Source organism: Pinus tabuliformis, chromosome 9 (assembly GCF_031772625.1).
Source record: "Pinus tabuliformis cultivar Carrire ecotype Pingquan chromosome 9, CPIR1, whole genome shotgun sequence".
Lineage (NCBI taxonomy): Eukaryota > Viridiplantae > Streptophyta > Pinopsida > Pinales > Pinaceae > Pinus > Pinus tabuliformis.
In genome coordinates, this window is record NC_142307.1 from 1,609,992,457 (window position 1) to 1,610,007,733 (window position 15,277).

General features: G+C 39.0%; 2 protein-coding genes across 3 annotated transcripts in view; one reads left to right on the forward strand and one right to left on the reverse strand.

Annotated features, from left to right (window-relative positions):
* Positions 1-15,277, reverse strand: part of LOC149154944 (psbP domain-containing protein 3, chloroplastic-like) — a 290,689-nt gene that overhangs the window by 13,454 nt on the left and 261,958 nt on the right. The window lies entirely within an intron of this gene.
* LOC149154945 (uncharacterized) lies at positions 10,394-12,623 on the forward strand. The gene is made up of 2 exons (XM_089442446.1): positions 10,394-12,146; positions 12,271-12,623. The coding sequence occupies exons 1-2, from the start codon at positions 10,614-10,616 to the stop codon at positions 12,472-12,474; spliced, it is 1,737 nt and encodes a 578-aa protein (XP_089298572.1). The 5' UTR covers positions 10,394-10,613; the 3' UTR covers positions 12,475-12,623.

Genomic DNA, 15,277 nt, shown 5'->3' on the forward strand with positions numbered 1-15,277 from the left:
ACATATGAGGGTTTACCTCGTTCTCTAAGTCCCAACTAATCCACTGAATGGCTCACTCCGATAAGCACCGGAAAATCCCAGCACAATCTGCTCTATGTGTGCCAATGTCTTGCCTTTCGGAGACTGCGTCACTTCTCTACTAGATCATTTTGCTCTCAAGAGCTTCGACTTCAACCCTCCCGACTCAGAACATCGAACTTCCATCGATTATCTCGCACTGCCATTGCAAGAACCCTCTTGGCCTGCATTAGCTCTGCATGAGCCCCTTCCTGGGTTGCGTAGGCCTCTGCATTGCCTCTTTGACTGGTACTCGTTGGCTCGGAACTCCCTTCCAACCCAACTCTCTGCTACTGCCCCTCTCACTGCAATAGATCACTTGTTTGATTTTCTCAGCAAACCTCGCTCCAGAAAAATCGAACTGACTAATCTCTCAAGTGTGTCTCCAACTGACCCTCAAGCCTCCTCTTATATTTTTCCTGTTGATGAATTAACGGTCGAGATTAATTCCCTAATCAACAACTAATATTAAAACAGACTTGATCCTCGTCACTTAGAAGTTTCTCACCCATATTCTTATTAATACCCATTAATATTTTTATTTTCCTAAGTTTAGACTTACGAACCCATTAAAAATATTAATTATTTTAATAAATCCTCATTCGGATGCAATTTTCCCAAAGGATTTTTGGGTCTTGGAGATCTCATGTGTTCTAGCCCCTCCACAAAATTTCGGAGCTAGAGCACAACTGATGCTACCCAAAATCAACAAAATTTTGTGCAGTTTTTCCTCTCAAAGAGTGTGAGGTTTTGGCCTTGGCAGAAAGCCAACATCTTGTGTTCTTGTCTCTTTTGTTTTGGTAACTATTTGATGAACTAAGAAGACACACCCTAATAATATCAAGAGAAGATTGTGCTAATAAGAAAAAGTTAAAAATGCCTCACAAATAGTTATCATGTAAAGAAGAATCTCATTAACTTCATTTGCCCTAGATTCTTCAACATGGTATCAGAGCTAAGGTGCTGAAGTCAAAGGAAGGGCAGCAAAGAGACATTCAAGGATCAGTTTTCAAGAAGGGCATCAAAGCAAGTTGTAGGGCTTTGTGTTTCAAAACCTACATCAAGGATTGAAGGATCAGTCTACAACAGCAAGACAATTTAGTCCTATAACAAGACTGATTTGGATCCTTATCTGAAGTTCTAGGATCAAGAAATCTCAGTCAAAAGATGAAGCGTTCAGAACTCGGGTACATGGCAACAGTTTTGGTGTCTCCCACAGTTTCAGTCTATGTCATACAGTGATCTCAATAATAACATGATCTCATCATACCAGTGATAGTCACTACCTCAGATTGAATCTTTTTCTATAAAGAATATAGTCTTGACAACTCAGATTCATGATACTCGATGGCATATTGAAGTAGATCATCTACAACATAGAGCTCAGAAATAGGTCCAGGTACTATAAGGTGATTGTAGCAAGTAACCTTGATGTTCTATGATTCTACATGATGCTGCATACTACAAGGTTCACTTGTGTGACAGCAATACAGTGCCATCTCAAATCATAAGGATCAGATGTATAAGTCATAGTAACTTGAAGGCAAGCTTCCTATTCTTACAACAAGGATCTCATTGTTGATATTTGGTAGCATCGGATGTGATCTAGTCTTGAAATTTGGAGGAGAGGCTAAGGCACATGAGATATCCAAGACCCATAAATTGTTTTGAGAAATTCCACTCGGATGAGGAGTTATTAAAATAATTAATATTTTGTATGGGTTCCTAAGTCTAAACTTAGGAAAATAAAAATATTAATGGGTATTAATAAAGATAAGGGTGAGAAGCTTCTAAGAGATGAGGATCAAGTTTGTTTTAATCTTAGTCGTTGATTAGGGACTTAAACTTCGTTGTTCATTCGTCAACAGGAAAAGTATAAAAGAAGACTTGAGGATCATTTTGAGACACACAGACAGATACTCAATATCTCTAGGAAAATCGATTTTCAAGTAAAGGAGATCGATTTCAAAGGGAGACTTGCATGGTGGAGGAAGAGGAGGGCATCAGCAGCAGGTAGTGACTGAGGAGGAGGTGACACAGGGACAATGGGAGACAACGCAGAGAGAGACGCAGTCCAGAGGAGAGATGCAACCCTCACGCAGAGGGACACAGAGCCACTCAGGGCCATGCTGAGCCACGTAAAGTGACACAGAGGTGACGTAGGAGTGGGACCAGGGTCTCCAAAGTGTCAAAAAGTCTCAAAGGGAAAGTCTCAGGTGTTTTCTTTCAGTTTCTCTATAAAATCATTCCTTGTAAAAGCAATTGCTGCTGAAGATTAATAAAGCCCTCATTTGTTGCACTGGTTTTCCCACATTGGGTTTTTCGGACAATTGTCCAAAAACAACTGTGTTGATGTGATTGGTTCTTGTGCATGTATTTTTCTCTGGGTAATTGTGTGATAACTGCAGTAGAATTTATTTTAATATTTGTTGAAGGGATTTCGTAAATAACTTATTGTGAATAATAAGTAGCTGAAATAAATCAATTGCTGCAGTAGAATTTCAGTTTAGAAATTTTCACATGGTATCGGAGCAGAGATTCGGCAATAGGAAATCAACTATGGGTCAAGAGCATGATGCAGAGGCATCCACTCAAGGGGACTCACGCAAATTTTCAGAAGCATGCACAAGGGACATGAATTATGATCATTCTATGTTAGCTTCTAGATTGGAAGAAGAAGTCGCTTGCTTAGCAAGCTCTGCCTCCTCTTAGGTTTGGTATATAGACAATGGAGCTTCCTGGCATATGACAAGAATCCAAGAATGTTTTTCAGATTATCAGGAAGAGAGAATGAATTTTCATATCACCATGGGAAATAAGGCAAAGTGTATTCCAGTAGGAAGAGGTACTGTGGTCTTTCAAACAAACGCAGTAGAACGACTTCGAGCAACCCATGTGCTGCATGTGCCAGGATTGGGAATGAACTTCCTCTCCGTATCTCAACTTCAAAACAAGGGTTATGATGTTTTCTTCATTAAGGAGAAAGTATATGTCAAACACCTGAGTTGGAAAAAGAAGGCCCAGATTGGAATCAGAAGTAACAGGTTGTACAGATTGCAGCTAGAATCACCAATGGCACTGATAGGCAGTAATGGAGACAAATATTTGAATGAACTATGGCACAGGGGGATGGGACACTTACACCATGGGGCTCTGAGAATTCTCAGGAAAATAGTATCAGGAGTTCCAAAACTAAGTACCGAACAAGATGATGTATGCAGAGGGTGCGCTCTGGGCAAATATGCCAAAGCAGCGTTTTCCAGAAGTAATAATAGGGCTAAGAGTGTTCTAGGATTGATACGCTCAGATATCTGCGGATTGATGTCCACAAAATCTCTTAGTGGTGCCGAATGCTTCGTCACCTTCATCGATGACCATTCCAGAAAGATTTGGATCTACTTTCTGAAACCAAAGATGAGGTTTTTGGTCGATTCAAAGAGTTCAAGGCTCTAGTGGAGAATCTGACAGGAAAGAAAATAAAAGTGTTGCGCTCAGACAATGGTGGAGAGTATGTTGACAAGGAATTCACTGATTTTTTTCTAAAGAAGGCATCAGAAGGGAGTGGGCAACTCCCTACAATCCGGAGCAGAAATAAAAAACACTACTATTGTGGAAGTAGCTAGGGAAATGCTGTATGATCAAGATATGCTTAAATTTCTGTGGGCAGTGTTGACCTCTACTGGTCAACTACCCATGCAGTACCCCCCCCCCCATTTTTTTGCAAGAAAGGGGCAACACCTGATCAACGTTTCCGTGCCATCCTACAGTCATCAGCAGCTTGATCATTTTGATTGTAAACCCAGTCTGCATGTATGAATTGTAAATAATCTTAGCAGACATGTCATGTATGTAAATTGCCTAGGTGGACCTAACTTTCTGGTGGTAATCTACGTCCCGGAAGGTTTTTCGTCTCACCGATCCATGGATCGGCAGAGTTTTCCTTCAAACCTGACCCCAAAGCTGGGATGGATTTTGTCATTGGAATTTTAGGAGAATCCTAGTGTGTTGATCTGCTAGATTATAGTTGTGTCGCAGAACTAGGTGTTTTGTGAGGGTCTGTATTAAGTGGGTTTGTCCCCTTGAGATGTAAATTGTAAAAAGTCATCATGAAATGTGTCTTGAGGGTTGAAAATGTTTTAAATCCCCTCGTGAGTCCTAAGTCCTAGGTCCTAGGTGATGTTTCCGAAGGCTTAGTTCGATGATCCATTTAAAAAAAAACGAAATAAAATAATAAAATAAAAATAAAAAAAATTAAGAAATTTTAAAATTTTAAAAATTAAATAAATAAAAAATAATAAAAAATTTAAAAAATTAAATAAATAAAAAATTTAAATAAAATAATAATATTTTAAGTGAATAAATCGACGGATGAGATCAAGAGATGTCTTGATCCTCATCAACGGTCGAGATCATTTCTACATGGATCATTCGAACTAGCCGTTGGGATCATTTCCTTTATATAGGGTCTTAGGTGGTCATTTCAGATAATTGGATCTGTGAGTCTGATACTGAAGAAGCTCTCTTGTAAATCTGTTTCTGGTTAATAAAAGAAGACTTTGGGGTCCATATCTTGCTGGTGTTACTCTCTTGAAATGCTGTGAGATTGTTTAAATTTTCTGCATATTTTATTTTCAGCCATTAATAATAGCTTTTTGTAGAGTATTGTGAGCACAGGTATCTTGTTCACTTGCTGGGGTTTGGGTGCTGTTAGGGTTTCTGAAGTAATGGCAGGTATCTCCATTACTTCCTGAGATCTAGCAGCATTTTTGCCCTCTTTATTGACAGTTGTTTTGAGTTGTGCAGAAAGCATCATTGAAGGAAATTTTGTGGGCGTTCGGGGAAGTTCTCGGCTGAACCAGCCAACTCCCGCAAGCATTTTGTGTTGAGCCCAATTGGATTTGATCCTGGGTCTATCATTCGGTTTATTTTTCTAATTTGCATGAGAGATTTTCTGAAGTTCCTCACAGTGACAGTCTGAAATTTCCTTTTTTTTTTAAATATTTCTGTGCTTATTGATGAATCTGGTTGTTAAGGGGCCAAATCTGTACATTAATAAACTGTTCTAGGGTTTTAATTTTTCTGATCTAGGGTTTTAAATGTTTGTTTTATGCAGCTTTCATTAGGGTTTTGTTTCTTTGAAATTGCAGGCTCCTCATCAAAACTGCCAAACTTTGGACAAATTCTAAGATCTTTTTCACACGCTGTCTCCTTCTGAGCCATATCCTGTCCCTTTGCTGCGATTTTTTGTCTTCACTCAGAATTTCGCTTGGCTTATATGCGTCAGGCGAGCAGTGGTTTCAGCGTGGGCAGAACCATCTATTCACATTCACGCACATCAGACACACATAATAATTGTTTATCACATTTGACTGCGCTTAAGGCAAGCGTGACTGCGTTTCACTGTTTGAATCTCTGGGCTCATCATTTCACACAAAGGCTTAGCGTCAGCTCCGATCTATTCACACGCAGAAATCAGGGTTTCTAAAAGCGAAAATATATATCCGAGCTGCTATCGGAGATTTATTCACTGTGAATCTATCTGCAAATCGATCCAAAATTCCTCAGACTTGATCCAAGCACAAATGCTCTGGTTATCTTTCAGCGTATGCGTCACCGGGGTGATGGTTCTTTCTTTCTTTATTGGGCATCATCGCATCCATGCACCAAATGTGTAGAAAAGGTTACTCCAACATCGTTTTCAAAATTGCCGACAGCGCCAGGCCAGGTAAATTTTTACACGCTTGCAAAATCGATCACCTCCCAGCCTCCATCTGCGTGTTCAAGCAAAAACGATTTGCGTCTCTGTCCGTCGCTACCCGTGCCTATGCTCGAATTTTGTTTCACGCGTTCATCTCTCTGCGGGTAAATCGAACCAGCGGACAAGGGTTTTCAGCTCCAGCATTGTAGCAGAGTTCTGTCACGCGCCTCAGCGTTTTTCGATTCTCTTTGTTGAGGGTTGATCTCGTCTCTGCGTTCTTCCTTGATCGTATGCGTTTCTGATCGCCCAGCCATCAATCTGTGTACCTGCAAAATCATAAACCAAGCAAAAATTCGATGGATGCGTTCGATCGTTTGTTCCAGGCCATCAACGCAGGTAATGTTTAGCCGTTTCACGCTTCAGGGTAAGGTAATTATGCCCCCCCTTTTTTTTTTAGTTTGTATTTTTATATTTGATTTTAGCTTTAGGATTTCAATTCGTATAGTTTTGTTTAGATTTAAATAGTTTTTTTTAGTTTAGTCCTTAGTTACGTATTTTATTTTTTAGATTCTAATTCTTTTATTTTTTAGATTTCATTTTGTTAGATATAAAAAATAAAAATAAAAAAATAATTTTTTTTTTCTTAGACTTAGGTTTATGCTTTTGTATAATTAACGTTTTAGTTTTCATTTAAATAGATTTTTATTCTATGTTTTAGATTTTAAAGTTTTAGATTCTAGGTTAAATTTTTATATTTTTTATTTTAGTTTAGGACTTTATTTTGTTTAGACTTAAATTTTATGAAAAATAAAAAAATAAAAAAGATTTATAATTTTTTTAGATTTAGTTTTATTTTTTTTAAATAGTTTAGTTTTAGATTAATTTTTTTAGATTTCATTTTTAACTTTTGTTTTAAAATAAAAAAATAAAAAAATAAAAAAATTGAAAAAATATTTAAATTTTTTTTTTGAAAAAGTATAAAAAATTTTTGTGGAAAATTCTCTTCGTCAGATCCAGTCAATCTTTCATGCTGAGATCTAAATTTTCAAGTCGAGATGCGAAATTGATATCTGGTTAATGGTTATGATTCATGGTGGTTTAAAGCATTCATTTTTTTGAAAATTCTCAATTGCTGGATATCGTTTTGGTCATTCTAAGAGCATTGTGATTTAGCTAATGATAGATGATTGCTGTTCGTGGTCCATATTTTTACATCATTTAACAAGTAATCGTTTTAACCACAATCTCTTAAGGCACTGGTCTGCTAAATTAATCAAATCCATCGAGTGCTTTTTATATTGTATCTCGTGTCTCCCAACCAACTGGTTGACAGTTGGTCTCATCATCTCACAGGGACTACCCCGCTTAGCCGCGGGAGACAGGCTTAAACGGAGGGATCGGGGATCAGAGTGACAGCCCCCGGTCTGAGCGTTGTCGTGCCAATCCGCGCGACAACATTTTTTGGCGCCGTTGCCGGGGATAGAGTTTTTCTATCCTTGGTGTTTCAACATCTTTTCATCATTTATCGTTCATCTGTATATCATTCGTTTGAGCCGGCAACGCCAACATTTTTTGGCGTCGTTGCCAGGGACTTTGTTTTCTCGGCATTTCAACGACTTTTCATCATTCATCGTTCATCTGTCTATCATTCGTTTGAGCCGGCAACGCCAACATTTTTTGGCGCCGTTGCCGGGGAAATTGTTGTCTCGGCGTTTCAACGACAATCTTCTTTCTCACTTCTTATCTTTTCATCTGGCCCGGCAACGACAACATTTTTTGGCGCCGTTGCCGGGGACAGAGTTTTTCTGTTCCTGGAGGTTTCATCGACTTTCACCTTCTCATCTTTCTCATCTCTCATTTTGAGCTGGCAAATTCAACCTTTTGGGTTATCATTTGGATCTTTTATTGCCTTATTTTTCACCATATTAGTAGCATCTCTTCGGGTTGTTTCTTGTTTGGGTGGCGACTCCATTTTCTCATTTTTCCCAGACAAGAAGCCTTCCTCATATCTGCTTGTGATTCATTTTTGGATCTTAGAATCAGATTCATTGTTCAAGTGGCGACTCCACTTCTTTCATCTCTTGATTTTCTTGAGCAGAGATCTAGTTCTATCATTCATCTAATCCCTTATCATTCATCATGGATTGTTCATTTAAGCCATGTCGTTTTACTGAACGTCTCCATGATTTTCCGGAAGATGCCATTCCTAAGTTACCTATTTTCTCGGGTGGTGATCCAATCGCTGTTAGAAGGCATCTAGTCTTGTTTACTCGCATCATGATCATATACTGTAGATCCCCTCAGTTTAATCATGAAGATATCAAAATGCGCTTATTTGTCCTTTCTTTAGAAGATGATGCTTTGAATTGGTTTAACAATTTTCCAAAGGAATCTTTCACTTCTTTAGAAGACATTGTCGATGCTTTTAAAAATAGATATGGTTATCCAAACAGCTTGCCTTCTGCCTCTAAAATTGTGCAACAGAATGAAAGTAATTTGATAAGCGGTCCAGCTGAAAGATCCCAAGACGATTCATCATGTCAGAATGTGTCATCCACCGGAAATATTGCAGATCAAGTTCATGATAGTGAAAAATCAGGGACAAATGACAATGAAAGGGAAGAGCAAAAGCAAATTTTACGAGATCTAATGATGTTGGTGAGAAATATGGAAATCAATCAAACTAATTATGTCAATGATGTGAAAACTTTATGCACCCACCTGGAAAAACGTAATAGGGAGATTGAGGTCACGCAAAATCAGCATGCTAAAGAAATTGAGGCCATGAAAACTAAATATGAAACATAAATTGGAAACATGCATAGCAAGATGTCAGTCTTAGAGGAAAATATGGTGACCATGAAAGCTGATCATGATAGGGAAATTGACTCTATGCACAACAAGTTACTAACTATGGAAGAGGAAATGACTATCATGACGTTCAATCATAATAATCAGTTGGCTGACATGCAAGCGAATCATAAAGAAGAAATAAATTTCATGCAGCATTACTTGATGGACATAAAGGAAAAGAACAATAAAATGATAAAAGACATGGAAGAACATCATGCCAGACAAATCAGTGATATAAAGGTTGAACACTCTAGACAGATGGATGCCATTAGAATACAAGTTCAAAGGTTTCAACAATTGGAAGATGAAAGAAACCAGGTAACATCAACAGATCAGGAGTCTTCTCATTTGCTGCAACAAGCTCCATCTTATTATGAAGAGGTTATTGATTCGATTGAAAGATGGTTAATTGAAGGTGATCCGGATAGACTTAAGAATGATAAAGATCAGATGCGGGCTAAAGAAAGACATATCACGCATAATTCATCTGATAGTTTTGAAACAGAAAGTTCCAGGTCATCAGTAATTCAACCTGCCAGAAAGAAAAAACGTAAGAGAAAGAAAATAAGAAGAAGATTTGATGCATCAGACGGCCGTGAGCAGCTTGATTTTCGGATAGGAAAGAGCAGGGTTGCAGGAATCGCCCCCCCCCCCTGGATCCTAAGCCGGAACCGCGACCCGTACGAAATCGTTCCGGAATCTCAAGGCGAAGCGCGATTCCAAATTTTAGGTGGCGCGATTCCGTTTTTTAAAAACGATTCCTGGTTTTTAGGTGGCGGTGCCCCGGATCCGCGCTTCGGAGGGCGATTCTGGCATCCGGTTGCGCCACGCAACCCGCCCGGAAGTGCACGCAACCCGCACGCAACCCGGACGCAACCCGACGCAACCCGGACGCAACCCGCGGGCAGCAAAAATTAACTTAAATTTTTTTTAATTTCTTTTAAAAGTTAACTTAACTTAGCATGAGGGGGTGGGTTAGAGTGAGTTTAGGGTGAGTTTAGAAAAGAATAAAGCCTCCATTCTCTTCTCATTTTCTCACTTTGAGTTTATGAGAGTTGGAGAAGAGAAGAGAGGAGAGGAGAAGAGAAGAGAGGAAAGGAGAGGAGAAGAGAGGAGAGCTTGGAGGAGTGAAGAAGGAGGAGCTAGGAGAAGGAGGAGGAGCTTGGAGCAAGAGCTTGGAGGACTTCATCTACAAGAGCTAAAGAGGTAAGTTCAAACCCCAAACTCCCTTGTTTTTTTGAAAAAAAAATTGTATTTTTCTCCTCCCTCTCCTACTCTTTCCCATTGTTTCTACTTGCTCCTTTATTTACAGGTTGTCCACCACCTATATCCATATTCCAAGATGGTGTTCTTTTGGCTTCTATGTATCATTCCACTCTTGGTTTTAATGATGGCAAGGGTGAGGAATAGAGGGGAAGAGGAAGGGGATGAACTTGGTCCTAATAGTAGTGACCCAATGTATGATGAGGAGGAAGGGTTTGAAGAGGAAGGGGATGAACTTGAAGGGGACACTGAAGCACAAGATGGGAAAGGTACATCAAATCCCTTGTGGAACTATGTGACCAAACTTGAAGGGGGAAAGGGTGGTGGATCTTACAAATTTTTGTGCCCTCATGGTTGTCATGGAGGAAAACCATATACGGGTTCATATACCCGTCTGAGGAGGCATCTTTGTGGGGTGCTGGACAGTGATGAAAAAAAGGGTTCTGTGGGGGTAACCATTTTCCCAAACATTTCAACTGAACAAAGAAAAAAATACATCCAAATAGAGATGGTTGCACAACAAAAAAACAAGAAACAAAAAACTCATTCTGAATCAAGTGCAACCTCTAAATTTGGTAGTTGCCCATCTCCTCATGGTACTTCTGCAACCTCTGGAGGTAGAAAAACAATAGGGGATTTCCTTAATGTTGCTGGGAGGGATGATGTGGATGGAAAGATAGTCCGTTTTCTTTGTGCTTGCGGTGTACCATTCAATGTGCTTCGCTCTCCCTATTGGCATGACATGGTAAAGGCCATCAATGAAGCCCCAAAAGGATACAAGGCCCCCAACTATGAAAAAGCTAGAACAGTGTTATTAGAAAGAGAAAAAGCTAAGGTTCAAAGAGCTTTGACACGTTTTACACATGAGTGGGTGGATTATGGGGTATCCATTGTATCAGATGGGTGGACAAATATTAGAAACCAACATTTGATAAATGTTCTTGGTGTTTCTTCTAGTGGTGCAGTATTTATTGCATGTCATGACTCCTCCATCAGTGCAACTGCACAAAACATTGCAGATCTCCTATTGAAATCAATCAAAGATGTTGGTCCGAATAATGTGGTTCAAGTGATCACAGATAATGCAGCAAATTGTAAGGCAGCAGGAAAAATTATTGAGCGTACTCATCCACACATCTTTTGGTCTGGGTGCCTGGTTCACACATTGAACCTTTTGATGCATGATATTGTGAAACACAAAGATTGTGGGTGGATTGCTGAGGTTTACAGGAAAGGGAAGCATCTCATTAAATTCATCACAGGGCATACAAGGGTAAACTACTTCTATGGCACTTACTCCAAGTTGCAATTGCTTAAAATTGCAAAGACAAGATTTGCTAGTTATTACCTCACCTTTAGGCGGCTAGTGAGGGTGAGACAAGCTTTAACTAATCTGGTGTGTGCTGAAACATGGGATGAAATTAACACTGACACAGATGGTGCTAATGTAGTCAAGGACACTGTTCTTGACAGTTACTTTTGGTCACAGGTTAAATATGTTTTGCAATTCACCAAACCAATTTATTACATGATCAAGTTTGCAGATTCAGATCGACCAGTAATTGGGGAGGTGTATGAGCAAATGGATAGCATGTTGGGGCAGATTAAAGACATTGTTGAGCCTAGAGATACCACCTTGTACAATTATATTCGTGTAGAGGTGCAAAACCGATGGGAAATGCTAAATATTCCATTACATGCATTAGCATATGTTTTGACACCTAAATACTATCATCCATCATGGCTTTCAAAACCAGCACCTGGGGGGGGAAGCAGGAAAAAACCACACCAAGATAGAGAGGTTCACGAAAAATATATGGCTGCATTGAGTAGATTAATCCCTGATAATGAGGAGGCTGCATTGGTACGGAGACAGGTGAGCAACTATACGCTCAACACTGGTCCATTTGGGAGCATGCATGCAATTCAAGATCGAGAGCATTTTTCTGCTCTTGAGTGGTGGAACATGCATGGAGGGGCTACTCCACTTCTACAGAGTTTGGCATTGCGGGTGCTATCACAGGTGGTAAACACTTCTTCTGCAGAGAGGTGTTGGAGCTCTTATTCTTTCATCCACAGTGTTAAAAGGAACAGGTTGAGTTTAGACCGGGCAGAGAGCTTGGTTTATGTTCATTACAACTTGCGATTGTTGTCCCATTACTGTGAAGATGCAAAGTCTAATAAAGACTTGTTGACTTGGGACAAGAATCCAGAGGAGCCCAATTTGGAGGATGGAGTGTTGCGACTAGAGCAATTAGAGGATGCTCTTATCCAGGTATGTCCATTGTGGTATGAATTTTCCAATTTTCCCTTATAAAGCATTTCTCTAATTCATGTTTTTAATTTTTTTGTTAACTAGTGTTTTTTTTTTTTTGCATGAATTTTTTGAGCGATTCTAGGATGATGATGACCGTGTTGATATGCCACCACCCCCACCCCCATCTGGTCCCTTGGTTCCTAGGTTCCATGGTTCAACATCAACAGCAGGGGGTTCTTCTTCATCAGTTCCAGTGCCACGACTTACACAGGGACCATCTTCTTCATTGCCACCACGTGGAGGCCCGCCATCACGTTCTATTCGTGGTGGAAGGAGGAGAGATTAGTAGATATATTCACAATCTACTTCTTTTTGTCATAGATTACTCATTAGACTTGTAGACTTGTGAATTTGAATTTTGAACCTTTTTGGCTTGGCGGTGACCAAGTGACATATTTTGTAAACATTATTATTTGAATTTTGGACATGACAAATGTTGACAGTTGCTCACTTGCTAGATAAATCATAATATGCTCTATGTTTTATGTTTTATAATATGCTTAAATGTTTTATGTTTTATAATATGCTTAAAAATTTGATGTATGTTTGTAATAGCTAGAATATAGATGATTGTTGTACATACTAGTAACTACAATGGAATCATGGATGCCATATCTATCTTGATTTATGCAAAAATATGCATGTTTTCATGTCTTCTACAATTAATTTGGTATTTGGGATGTTTGTTTTGAGTATAAATGCAAAAAAATATAAAAAATATATATATATATATAGCAGACGCTTCCGCGGACGCTTCACTTCCTAGATTTTTGGAAAATGACGCTTCCGCGCTCTGCGCTTCCGCTTCGCTCCCGCTTCGTGCAACATTGGGAAAGAGTCCTACCATATGCAAAATTGGACATGGCACATCCGACAAGCAGCCGACAGATTTGCCTGAAAGCAGGCAAATGCTCAGTATGCACTATATTGAACACATCTGATGCCGTAGGGCATCCTTTGTATCGTATTTCTAACCCTACTCCTTGTTTTTTCCGCATTTTCGTTTTTGCTTTGGATAGTTAATAAATGAAGAGCTTTTATCTTTATTGTGCTTAATGTATATGATGATTTTGGATGGACGCTACTTATTTTTGTGTTGTATGGATGCAGATTCTGGATTCTCACATTCCTGCAAGCAGCAACGTGTCCCCAAGTAGAGCCAGATGTTGACCTCTACTGGTCAACTACCCATGCAGTACCCCCCCCTTTTTTTTGCAAGAAAGGGGCAGCACCTGATCAGCGTTTCCGTGCCATCCTACAGTCATCAACAGCTTGATCATTTTGATTGTAAACCTAGTCTGCATGTATGAATTGTAAATAATCTTAGCAGACATGAGTCATGTATGTAAATTGCCTAGGTGGACCTAACTTTCTGGTGGTAATCTACGTCCCGGAAGGTTTTTCGTCTCACCGATCCATGGATCCGCAGAGTTTTCCTTCAAACCTGACCCCAAAGCCGGGATGGATTTTGTCATTGGAATTTTAGGAGAATCCTAGTGTGTTCATCTGCTAGATTATAGTTGTGTCGCAGAACTGGGTGTTTTGTGAGGGTCTGTATTAAGTGGGTTTGTCCCCTTGAGATGTAAATTGTAAAAAGTCATCATGAAATGTGTCTTGAGGGTTGAAAATGTTTTAAATCCCCTCGTGAGTCCTAAGTCCTAGGTCCTAGGTGATGTTTCCGAAGGCTTAGTTCGATGATCCATTTAAAAAAAACGAAATAAGAAAAAAAAAAAAAATATATATATATATATATATATATATATATATATATAAGAAATTTTAAAATTTTAAAAATTAAATAAATAAAAAATAATAAAAAATTTAAAAATTTAAAAAATTAAATAAATAAAAAATAATAAAAAATTTAAATAAAATAATAATATTTTAAGTGAATAAATCGACGGATGAGATCAAGAGATGTCTTGATCCTCATCAACGGTCGAGATCATTTCTACATGGATCATTCGAACTAGCCGTTGGGATCATTTCCTTTATATAGGGTCTTAGGTGGTCATTTCAGATAATTGGATCTGTGAGTCTGATACTGAAGAAGCTCTCTTGTAAATCTGTTTCTGGTTAATAAAAGAAGACTTTGGGGTCCATATCTTGCTGGTTTTACTCTCTTGAAATGCTGTGAGATTGTTTAAATTTTCTGCATATTTTATTTTCAGCCATTAATAATAGCTTTTTGTAGAGTATTGTGAGCACAGGTATCTTGTTCACTTGCTGGGGTTTGGGTGCTGTTAGGGTTTCTGAAGTAATGGCATGTATCTCCATTACTTCCTGAGATCTAGCAGCATTTTTGCCCTCTTTATTGACAGTTGTTTTGAGCTGTGCAGAAAGCATCATTGAAGGAAATTTTGTGGGCGTTCGGGGAAGTTCTCGTCTGAACCAGCCAACTCCTGCAAGCATTTTGTGTTGAGCCCAGTTGGATTTGATCCTGGGTCTATCATTCGGTTTATTTTTCTAATTTGCATGAGAGATTTTCTGAAGTTCCTCACAGTGACAGTCTGAAATTTCCTTTTTTTTTAAATATTTCTGTGCTTATTGATGAATCTGGCTGTTAAGGGGCCAAATCTGTACATTAATAAACTGTTCAAGGGTTTTAATTTTTCTGATCTAGGGTTTTAAATGTTTGTTTTATGCAACTTTCATTAGGGTTTTGTTTCTTTGAAATTGCAGGCTCCTCATCAAAACTGCCAAACTTTGGACAAATTCTAATATCTTTTTCACACGCTGTCTCCTTCTGAGCCATATCCTGTCCCTTTGCTGCGATTTTCTGTCTTCACTCAGAATTTCGCTTGGCTTATATGCGTCAGGCGAGCAGTGGTTTCAGCGTGGGCAGAACCATCTATTCACATTCACGCACATCAGACACACATAATAACTGTTTATCACATTTGACTGCGCTTAAGGCAAGCGTGACTGCGTTTCACTGTTTGAATCTCTGGGCTCATCATTTCACACAAAGGCTCAGCGTCAGCTCCGATCTTTTCACACGCAGAAATCAGGGTTTCTAAAAGCGAAAATATATATCCGAGCTGCTATCGGAGATTTATTCACTGTGAATCTATTTGCAAATCGATCCA